The sequence below is a fragment of the Sphaerodactylus townsendi genome, linkage group LG01 (assembly GCF_021028975.2).
Source record: "Sphaerodactylus townsendi isolate TG3544 linkage group LG01, MPM_Stown_v2.3, whole genome shotgun sequence".
NCBI classification, from domain to species: domain Eukaryota; kingdom Metazoa; phylum Chordata; class Lepidosauria; order Squamata; family Sphaerodactylidae; genus Sphaerodactylus; species Sphaerodactylus townsendi.
The window spans coordinates 20,894,202-20,906,287 of NC_059425.1; the positions used below are offsets into that span (position 1 = coordinate 20,894,202).

General features: G+C 46.3%; 1 protein-coding gene across 3 annotated transcripts in view; it reads right to left on the reverse strand.

The window, feature by feature from the left end:
• The window catches only part of LMNA (lamin A/C), a 143,082-nt gene that overhangs the window by 48,317 nt on the left and 82,679 nt on the right, over positions 1-12,086 (reverse strand). Inside the window, exon 1 of one of the 3 annotated variants that reach the window (XM_048513051.1) lies at positions 7,777-8,232. The exons of the other annotated variants lie outside the window; for them this stretch is intronic. Within the exon in view, the coding sequence (XP_048369008.1) occupies positions 7,777-8,126 (350 nt within the window). The 5' untranslated portion in view covers positions 8,127-8,232. Of the gene's footprint in view, positions 1-7,776; positions 8,233-12,086 lie in introns of those variants that run through there. 3 annotated transcript variants of the gene reach the window in all.

Consider the following 12,086-nt stretch of genomic DNA (forward strand, 5'->3'; position numbering starts at 1 on the left):
GGTCCAGCTGGGGGGAATCAAGGCAGGCAAGCAGGAAGGAGGAAGAGGGAGAAAATACACAGCCAACATGCAGACTGGACACTTCATACGATGGGGTGTAGAGGCCAGGTTTTTCATATACTGGTTCTACACAGATCTTCGTCTGTACATCTCCCTTACTGTAGTTGGGAGGCTGGGCGTTTTGATCCAGGCATGGGTGGGTACTTTTAGAATGACAGAAATTCAGGAGAATTTTTGGTTGAAGGAGCTGGAGCAGCCACGGGGGCAACATGTGTTTCCCTTCCACAATTACTCACCTGCTCCTGTAAAAACAAGCACTTCCTTATATTTGCAAAAAAATTAAAATGCATTCACAAACCTAAGCACCTTGGAGCAGAAACAAACTCACCACAGACAGAGTCAATCAGGAATAGGAAGCAAGATCCGAGTCCAGCAAAAACAAGATGTTCAAGGTATCAAGAGTGAACACTCCCTTCGTTCATTAGGAACAGGTAATGTGCCCTTTAGAGGATACCCGTACCTTTGATAAGCCACCATAACCTGCTTGCTTCCTTTCAACGTTAACCATTCGTTCCCCACAAAGCCAGACTCAACATTTCGAAGTAAGACGATCATGCAGAGACCCGGTGCAGACAAAAGGCTGTGTGACACAGATAAATGGCTCGCCAGACCACAAGCGGAGCCTGATCGGCTACGATATCAAGTGTCTGTTGCCTTCCAGCCACAAGATGAATGGCTGCCTGCATATCTGTGTGTGCGTGCCACTCACAGTCTCCCTACAGAGCCCTTCCATGCTGCTTTCCAAGTGATTTCTGCCAAGCTGGCCTGCCTCTACAATATGCCAGCATGCCATTCATGATGCCACGGTGTACCCCAGAACAGCCAGAGACTGACACAGAAAATTACATTCCTGCACTATTCAATTCTTATTTTCCACAATGCTGCTGATAAAATATGAAGAGTGCAATAATAAGGACATAAGAACATACAGCTGGAAGGTACCTCGGAGGTCATCTAATCCAACCCCCCGCATAACTAAAGTAAATAAAGTATGAAATTCATAAATAGCTACCTCTGCTCCACCAGTGGCCCTTCCTAGTCTACACTCAGAGGAAGCCAAAAAAACTCCAGGATACCTGGCCAATCTGGCCTGGAGGAAAATACCCTCCTGACATATTAAACATTGGTTGAAAGAACCAGATCTAAACTGATATAGGAAGTTAGCGAGAACACTACTCAACAAGCTCCTCAAGTTACTACATCTCTACAAGGATACTCTCCCTTTTCTTTCCTTGTTCTAGTCCAGTGATGGTGAACCTATGGCACGGGTGCCAGAGGTGGCACTCGGAGCCCTCTCTGTGGGCACGCGCACACAGAGTTCATCATGTGGGGGGTGGAAAATCACCCCCCCACACACACACATATATCTAGGCTGGCCTGGGCCACTGAGCACGACGACGTGCGCGCACCGTGGTGAGCAGGGAGGACTTGGCTGGCAGGCCTGGTGTCTGTGCTCCAGGTGGCTGTTGCCCGGGGCGGGGGGGGGGGGGGGGGGGGCACAGAGGAGGCAGAGATGCTAGAAAGGCACAGAGCAGTTAGTGATGCCTGGGGACTTGCTGGGAGAGCTAGAGGCAGAGGCTGGCCCCTGCTCCAAGAGTGGCAGGTGAAGGGGCGGAGGAAGAGGGAGCCAACCAGTTTTCTAAACTAAAACCTCAGTATCCAGGTTAAATTGCCGTGTTGGCACTTTGCAATAAATAAGTAGGGTTTAGGTTACAGTTTAGGCACTCTGTCTCAAAAAGGTTCGCCATCGCTGTTCTAGTCTTTACTGCCATGGAACCACAAATATTCCATTTCTCAATTAAGAGCTTCCAAATGCTTTTCTCAGCACCTAATCCACTGTTCACTCAGGACAGGGAGTGGATTTCCAGAGATGAACAAGACCAGCTCCCAAACCCCAGAAAGAGAACCCCTCAAGCCACTGGCCATAAAATGCTCTCTCAAATTTATTTGGCATTTATATTTTGCTTTTCCTCTTGGTTAAAGGCAGCTTACAATGATAGTTGAAAGATTCTTCACATTTCCCAAATTAACACAGAGTATGTGCCAACAAACTACCAGGGGACGATGCTACACTGCTGTTGGGAGCCACCACTAAGAAGAACTTGCCTCTGTCTCCCTGTTTGATCTCTGATGGTGAGGCACCACACACAGAGCTTACAGATGACTGCCTATCAAGTGAAGGAAGCCCTTCAGACATCTCAGTCATAGGTTATTTAGAGGCTGATAAATCAATGCCAACATTAGAGGCAGTCAACCAGTTGCAACTTGACTTATTTTACCCTCGGAGCCAAACATCAGGTGGAGAGGAAGACCAACAGCTAATGAACGTAATTTTATGAAATCTCTCAGCCCAGTGACTAGTTGCAAGGGAGAAAGGACTTGACGGGGCAGGAGACACTTCCGCACACCACTTGCTTAGATATTCACAAAGCAACCACTAAAACCGAAATTTCACAGCCACATCAAAATTGGCACGATGATCTCATCGGCCTCAGCTTCTCCCACACACAATTGCTAGCTCTCCCTGGAATTTCTGTCCATGGGCACAGCCGAATCAATGAATTACCATTCCGGTTTCCCATTTCTGAGTCACCAGTTGCTTTATTTGTCATTCCACAACACACAGGGCCTTCCCTTGGCAACCACTATCGCTGCGCTGTTTGCTGAGGCAGGCGGGCAGTTCTGATGAAGCCTTTTTAACTAGCCGGGCAAATGGGAAATGGCCCAGTAGCCGCCCCAATGGGGTGAGAAGAATTTGCATCTGGGGTGTTTGAAGTGCAAACACAGGGTTGCCAAGGGTATGATCTCGCATGCATTACAAAGAGCCACTTCTTACTGCTCCTAAGGTTGCTTGCATAGCGCCGGTCGGTGAATCGAAAAATTACCACCAGCGGAGAGTTGCAGGGCAGGCAGCTTAAAGCATACGGGGCTGGTGTAGATTAATGGCTGAACAAGCTACAAATCCAGACATTCCTGATTGCAATCTTGCCTCTGTCACTAGTTCACTTAAGCGAGTCTCAGAGTCTCTTTCTCTCTCTCTCAGTCCCAAATCTGCAGATGGGAATGATACTGGCCTACTTGCAAGACTGTTGTAAGGGTCACATAGCAAGTGGCATGCAAAGCATTTTAAACGCTAGGTGCTATACACATTATACTTTTCAAAAAGAGGAAAAGCGAAGACCGAGACAATGTGTTCCCAGTCTCCACTTCTGATTCTCCCAGTTCCGTCCATCTGCTAGTTTTTCTTCTTTTATCATCGCTATCACTGTCAAAATGTACACTGAATGCTCCTTGGGGCAGTGACTTATTGGCCCCTTCCGCACATGCTGAATAATGCATTTTCAATCCACTTTCAGTGCACTTTGTAGCTGGATTTTACTGTGCGGAATAGCAAAATCCACTTTCAAACAATTGTGAAAATGGATTGAAGGTGCATTGTTCTGCATGTGTGGAAGGGGCCTCGCTCTGCTTGCCCAGCTAGTGGCCACCCTGACAAGCCATCCCAAGCAAATGTGCTCATGACACCCCTGACCCCTGCTCTGTATTTAAGATAGCAGCTTCCACAAAGACAATGGAAAAAAATTGGAGTACTTTATAAAACCGGCCTGCCAGTTCCCTCCCCTCCTTGGCCATAAGCCACACTGCTTGACCTTCAGCCAGTCACTTTTCCTTTCTGCCCAGCCCACCTCTAAAGGTTGTTGTGACGTCCACATGTAGAAAGGGTTGAAAACTATCGAAGTGATACTCAAGCGTGTTTCACGTCATTATACTTTAAAGAGAACGGGCATGAAGGGCTCCTACAATTTCCTCCTCCCGATGGTACCGCAGATCCAGCAATGCTGAGCAACAGCCAGACACCCGTGTAAAGGAACAGCCCCGCAGCCCCCAGCCACGCCATCTTTAAAAAGCTCAGCCACACGGCCCAGAGCGCCTGGCTCTAAATGCAAAAGCTCTCATTGTCAATCAAGAGGAGCAGAAAGTCTTCTAAAGAGGGAACCTACGGTGGGACATACCAGTTAAATATAAAACAGTGAGTGGCTTTCAGAGGCATTTGTAAGATTCAGCGTACGCAAGGCGGCTTTGAATGAGACCACGCCGGCTTATGGGGAGCACTGGCTAAAACTTTAAGGATCCTGCTCTAGCCACAGATGTAGGTGAAACGTCAGGAGAAAATGCTACTGGAACATGGCCATACAACCCAGAAAACCCACAACACCCTAGTGATCCTGGCCGTGAAAGCCTTCAACAATACATCCTGCTCTATGATCACCAGGGATGCAGAAGGACCCTTCTGAAATGAAGTCCTCTTCCAAGTTGGTTCACTTTCTACTTGGGGTATAAGGAGAGTCAGGTTGACCGAAAAAGCTGCTCTCCGTACTATTTTGGAATGACGTCAACCCATAACTTCTGCCCAAATTACCTGACAATGCCACACCATCCCAGACTCAGAAGAGCATTCATGCAAGCCAGAACAAACACTCTACTCTCCGCAGTCTTATCCGGACAGATATCAGCAAATTCCGTATCCAGACAGACTCTGCACCAGCGGTTGTGGACCCCTGATTCCTTGTCTCATATCCTGTTGGACAGTCAACTGCATAAAGATTTAGCGGAGAAATTATATAGCAGCGTGGCACCATTTTACCAAAGAATGAATAAATGCGAGCTTCTTCAATCCTTATTAATGGACCGAAACTCAACTGTTACTTTTGAAGTGGCAATTTTTTTTTGTTAGTAGTCTTTGATCAACGGTTATCTAGTCTTGTTAATGGCGCTATGTAAAGACGATGATTAATGTCTAACAGAGACTTCGATGGGCTAAGCGTTATATTCAATGTAATAGCTTTAACTATGCCATTAAAGGTTGTCTTGTCTTGATTAAATCAACATCCAACAAGTCCTGGAGTGGTCAGCAGAGTGCCTCTGAGAGGCTCACAAGAAGATCAGGAAGGTAAAAGTTTTCCTTTATTCTTCGCCCCCAGCATCTGATAAACTGCTCCTAAATATGGAGGTTCCATTCAGTCAAAACAGTTAATAGCCTCTGACAGACCCAATTCCAACAAGACCCAGTTGTTTTACATGACAATAGAGATAAGGGGAAGCTTCCCTTATACGCTTCTCAAAGGAACAGCCTGGAAGATCCAGTGAAGTCCAAAACCACAGGGAAAGGCTAGAATGCTGACTTTGGCATGAAGCCACCAGGTCCTCCAAGTCTCACGGCCTCTGCCCAAACTCATTCACGCTGCAGAAGCCAGAGTAGACTGAGGCTATGTTCCACACTAGCAAACAGAACAGAATATAGCCACTAACACAGGCATCTCTCCTCGCCCCCCATTCTCGGAAAATCGGAACTTTTGTTCAAAACAGGACAGGCATTGCTAGTCCTCAGGGTTGAAGAAGAGCAAAGAAAAAAGAAAAAAGGTTGGCCTAAAACCACCCAAGCTCCATGTTTTGAAACTAGAAAGGTTTGGGAAGGGGGAAGGTTACTCTGTCAACTTTCCACTCCTTCACCACGGTCGCCAACTCTTGTATCTTTGCACACTCCATAGCTTCTGGGCGTTCAAGTACCAACCTTCCTTCTCCAGCTCATGATCAAAAAAGCGAGGGACGACCACACCCTGCCATCTCCACCACAAAAATGCAATCAACCTACAGCCGAGCTGTATATTGTAATCTCCTTAATCGACATAAATTATACCAACTGCAGAAATCTGGAGGGGACACGGGTTAAAATTCCGCCATCTCACCCCAAAAGAAAGTCTTAAGGCACCCCGGGAACATTATGCAGGGAAAAGATAAAACCCGGACTGAGCATTTGGAAGGCGGGAGGGAGCCCTGAAATGGGTAAAACCTCATCCAACACCTCTATCAAAAAAGGTTGCTACTTTTTCCTAAGCACACTAGTGAAGCGCAAGTACACAAATTCCACACGCCAGGCAGGAATATTGGACATTTTCAAAACGATCTCCGTACAGCTCTGCAGTCCAGGGCGAACAACTGCCAAGGAAGAACTCTCCATTCAGACTTAGGTTTTGCCAAAGACAAAATTCACAAAAATTCAAAGGATTGGAAGGAAATTCAAGAACGTCTGAGTTACACATACAAAATTAAAACCCCATAAAGGCTGAGAACAGGCTATCCACGGCCAACATGTTCCGAAACACTGGTAATTTTATACCACGCTAGTTCTAATTGGTTATTTATACCAACTTCTGCTGTGGGGAAGGTTTAAAGTTCCTTAAATCTACAGTATAACTTGGCTTATGGATATATTTTTGTCATCTGGATTTTTGTGTAAGCAAATTTCCATGTTGCAAGACCCATGGTTTGTGTTAATAGTTACACAAGATACAAGGTATCCACAGTCTTATATTTTAACAATTTTTCAAGAAGTTATTTTTTCTCCCTCATAAGATTTTCTATTTTCAGATTTTAAAAAATACCTTGCAAGGCATATTTCTGGATATATATTTAATAACCATGCTTTACATTTATGGCCACTGAAGAAGGCTCAATAAGACAAAAAGTGAATTGGTCATTTATAATGAGTGCATCATCAATTTCATTTGAGATCTTTGTAATTGTTTTTATTTTTTAACACATAGCCTGTATTCCAGGCCCTGTGTTTTTAACAAACTTACTATGCATACCACATAATATAACTATTTTGCTATAAGTATTATAGTTTCCAGCTCAACTTTTCAGGATTCCTATCCCTGTCCAAGCCAATGCTGGGACAGAATTATAGAGTTGATACAACTGGGATCTTTCCTGGCTCACAGCAATTGGGGTTTCTCTGGAGTTTGCCAAGAGTTCAAGCAGCCATTTTGCCAGGAACCCCCAAACCGAGAAGAAGCCAGCAAGTTGGAGGGCAGAATAAAACAATTCAGGCAACTCTGCTGCCAAAGGTAGGGAAAGAGGTGATGGCAGACGCGTGGCATAGATTGGCACGGCAGCAGGTCAATGGGGGTTCAGATCCAGACATAGCTTAATTGACAAACCAAAAAAGGGGGGGGGGGCTGGAGGTCTTCTATCTGAATATATTAAAAGGCATCACCAAACTGAATTTTACGGGAAGGCTCTTGGCAGGAACCAATGTTCTTGTGAGCCACCCAGCTTCTTGGTTGCCAAGCCAGCGGCTGACTGCCTCGTGCGGCCCAACCCTTTCAAAGGGTTTTCCAGGACACAAGAGAAAAGGCTCCATCTGACAGCTGGAAAATCCCCAAAACTGAGATGTGGCTGAACGGGGGCCGCCTTTTCCAAGGGGCAAAGCAGGGTTCCCTTGAACCCCCCACTGTGCTGGTCTCAAACCCTGGCACGCCTCCAACACACCAGATATCTCCCCAGTCGGGTCATTCCTGGCTTCTGCCAAGGACTTCACAAGGCCAGCCTGACAGGCAACCATTCGTGCTCAGGAAAGGGTCGGGTTGTTACAGCTGGAGAATATTTCTCATCCTCCTCTGCCCAGGAGGCGTCAAGCTCTCCAGCTGGAGGCTGGCATTCCTCTCCTCCTTCCTGCTCCCTCCCTTGGCCGTCAACTCCCGGGTCCCTTTGCTGTGCGTGCGTGTGTGCGTGTGTGCGTGTGGGGGGGGGATCCCATTACGCCACAGTGGCCAAGTAATGGGGGGGGGGATCCCATTACGCCACAACCGGGCCGGCATCTGCAAACCCCCGGAGGCGCTGTGCAAGGGGCCCCGATCCCGCGAGGGCACCCACCTGGCCTTGAGCTCCTTAAACTCCTCGCGGACCTTGCTGAGCTCCAGCTGCAGGCGGGCGCGCTCCTTGGCCACCGAGTCGAGGGTCTTGCGGGCGTCGGCCAGCTCGGCCTCGTAGGCGCCCTTGATGCCGGTCACTTCGCGGCTGACCTCCTCCTCGGACTCGGTGATGCGCAGCCGCAGCCCGGCGTTCTCGCACTCCAGCGAGCGCACCTTGTCGATGTAGACGGCCAGGCGGTCGTTCAGATCCTGCAGGTCCTCCTTCTCCTGCAGGCGGGTGATGCGGGCCGGCGAGAGCGGGGTCGAACTCGCCCCGCTGCGGGTGCTCCTCTTCTGCCCGGGGGTCTCCATGGCGGCCTGGGAACGGCGACGGCGACGGAATAGGCGCAGCTCTGCGGGGGCCTCGCCTTTCCCTCGCCGACTGACAGTCTGCCTGAGTCACCGCCGTGGGGAGCTCATATACGGCTGCGGCTGGAAAAACAGGGAGGGGGAAGCGATGGGCGGCCTCGCGCAAAACGTGGCCCGGCCCTCCTGTTTTGCTTATTTAAAGCCACCGCCGGCTTCCCCGAGTCTGGATTTCCAAGTGGGCCTTCTCGTCTTGCTTTCTCCTTTCGTGTGTCCCCCCCCCCCCCCGCGCCTCGTTTGATGGGAATGGCTGAAGGTTCCTTGTAAGCGCCATGAAGCTCTGCGGATGGGTTGGGGCTCCTCGGTGGGGGTGAAAACGTTTGCATATCGTAGTAGTTTGCATATCGTCTTCAGGCCCCTTCCGCACAGGCAGAATAATGCGCTTTCAGTCCACTTTCGCAATTGTTTGCAAGTGGATTTTGCTATTTTGCACAGAAAAAAGCCAGCTGCAAAGGGCATTGAAAGTGCATTGCACAATATGCCAAGATATTATTTATGGAGTAAAAGTTTTGCTGTCAGTCTTAGCCGTGGCAATCGATACATGCTCAGAAGCACTAATTACTTGCAAACTGTTTTGAGATACTCCGTTGGAAGGGGAAAAGACAGCTCTGCCCATGCTTAGGGCCCTGACTATCTCCACCATGCTCACTGCGGCGCAAGGCAGATGGCACAGAATCAGTCAATACAACCATCCGAGTAGGGTACTCAACAGTAGGTTCTTCCTACTTGCAGATCGACCCTATAATAGTGATCTCAAGGGGGAAAGCAGACGCTCCTGCACATTCCACGGAGAGGCGGCCAAAAGCTGGGGGAGGGAATGGGCGTGAGAATGCCATCCTTTAATTGCCCTATGCTCATTTCTCACATATTGGTCACTGAACCCTTTTTCCAGAAAAGGTTGTCTTTATTGGATTCTGCACTGCATATTTATAACGAGTTGCAATCGTTATAAATAAACACGTTTTCAAAGGGAAAACGCCTTCATTTATAACAATTGCAAGTAGTTATAAATATGCTATGCAGAATCACTCTTTGTCTCCACAAAAAATCTACTATTCCTTCACGCAAGGGTTTTGATTAGATGCACTATGTATTATCAGACCATCTGTGCTGCTCACTTACCTTGAAAACTCCTTGCTGGAGTTGCCATAAATCAGCTCTGGTTTGTAATGGATTTTTAATTGTAAGTTGTTTTGGAAGCCAATCTTGTCTGAATGGAAGGATATAAATATAATAAAGAAGTAATAGGTCTGCATTGCCTACTGCTTCCTCCCCACCCATCCCGCCGTGCTTTTCTGTGCTGGAACACATCTGTGCTGGAACCTGGCTGAGGGTAAAGTAATGTAGGAGACAAGCCATGGGAGAGATCAGCTGCAGGCAAGGGTAGGTTTAGCACTCCTTTCATGTGCCTCTTTGGCTCTTTAAATTGGACCACTGGGCTTTCCATACAATTGGGGCAGATAGATGTTTAAAATCTACTCTCGATGTTTTGAGTTTAAGATTCCAGTGGAAACGTATACTACTGGTTAAAATGGAGAGCACAAAACACAGATTTCACGTGTCTGGGGATTGCGGCAGCTGCCCCGGACTTCCCACCTTACCACCTCCTACACCCTCCCGGGTGGGTCCCATAGCGCTCACTCACCCAGGCCCAGCAGCAGAGGACATCACCCTGTCCGGCCCAGCTCCAGGGGCCTTGGCTCTACTGATGGAGAGTAGGATTGTGTCACAAGACCCCCACTCACCCACCCCCAAGACACACCCATGTTTAGGTACTTTATGGTTGTGAAAAGCAGGGTATAAATCCAAACTCTTCTTCTCTTCTACCAGGCAAAGGATTAAGAAAATGCATGTGGTATAACACAGCTGGACTAGTCAGCTCTTCCACCACCACTCCCTGGTTGACTTTGGGTAAGTGTCTGTTTCTCTCTGTTCAACCTCCCCCACAGGTGGTTGTGAGGTTGTGTGGAGAAAGGGGAGGACCACAAATGCTGACTGGAGCTCTTTGAAAGAATGGCAGGATTCAAAGGCAAAAGAGAGGCCAAAAACCCTTCTTCATAGAAGTCACAGCTCCAAATTTCATCCCAATGTCATTGTGTAAAAATAAAAATGTTTTAAAAGCCCGTGAGCAAAATCACATATAGCTGTCCTAAGCTGTGCTCTGATCTTGTTCCCAACTCCAATCAGAAGTAGTGATACTCAATTCTACCCCAAGAACTCTTTCCTGGGTGTCAGGCCTATTGAATAAAATGGGACTTAATTCCAAGTGACCTGCTTAGAAATGTTCCTAATGGGACTTGATTACTTATTATAGAAGCCAATTGCTAGCTGAAAAGTACCAAATACATTTAGTATGTTGTATTTATTAGATTTCTGTAAAAATACACATACTTTCAAGGCACTGCATAATTTCCACTCTCCTTTTCACAACAATCCTGTACTGCAGATTAAGGTGATTTTTATAAACCAGTGTAGCCATTAATAAGAGATAGTGACTCTCTTAGTAATAATAAGATCACTATAATAATAATATCAATAATAATAAGATCAATAATAATATGACAGTGATAATAAGAGATAGTGTCCCTAGGACACCCAGCAAACTTTGTGGCTATATACATATTTGAACTTGGGTGTCCCAGTCCAAGTCTTACAGTTTATACCTCACAAAGATCTCATCATAAAATACACGCATGCCCCCTCCCCCACGCACATTTTGTCTGATGACAAAACACCCACTTTCCCAAGCTGGTAATTCTGCCAACAATCTAAAACTGGGGCCAAACAACTACATTTTGTTTGGAAACCACAATTTGATGATGCACTGAAATAAATATGCAGCTTTATGATATCTCAGTGTACAAATGCTGATTGTCTTGGCAACAGGAAAATTAATGCAAAAGCCATTTTGAAAAAAAAATGAACAGCAAATCAGAGTTGCAACCCTGATATTTTTATTTTAAATAAGCCGGATCTGTATTTCATTCTGTAGGATAGAAAAGAATAGAAAAGGAAACTATAAAGCCGGGAGAAAGAGTTTCATATTCATTATATTGCTGCATTAAAATGCATTTTTAAAAAGGGACAACTTAAGGCAGGGGAAACACTTTGTATATACTCAGACTGATTTGTTTCCTTTTTTTTTTTTTACAAGCCTTTATTGGCATAAAATAAACATACAAAATCAGCATACAAAATTTGCCCATTATTGCTCACAATTATAGACACTGGTACTAAAATACTAAATACTAAAATATATACATGGTCCTTCTGTAACTATAGGACATTCCTTCAGCTAACTCACTTAAACGTCATCGGATACTGACAGAAGCTAGAAAAATTACTGCTGGCTATATGTGGTCATAATACATAGACATTGGTTGGTATTCATCTAGACTTAGGTCTATTATTGTTAGCAGAAAATTTCCTACATTCTCACACACTGCAGGGATCCACGTTGTTCAAAAGCACAGGTATCTTAAGACCATTAGCTAGCTTGTTATACAGCAATGGGATACGCGCAGATTGTGACATTCTGATTTTTTGCAAACCTTACACAATGAAAGAGGGTATGATCGAAAGGTTCCACCTGACCCATATTGTACGGACACAGCCTCCTCTGGCAAGTATCAATTTGTTGATATCTCGGCCATAGAGCAGCATAGAAGGGATTAGATTGAACTTGGCCAGCGTTAAAGCTCTTCTTAACTTCTTAGGGTTGCGGATCCACCGTAAACACTGGGCCATGTGTCCTTGTTCAATTGGAATAAGCAGGGTCAGGGGGAAACACGCTTCCCCACAGCTGCCATCATGGTCCTCGACAATTTTGTTCTAATTAGCTTAGTTTCTCAAGCAGCCATATGCTTCTGATAGGGTGAGTGAATCAATCTAATTTTAATGAAAAGC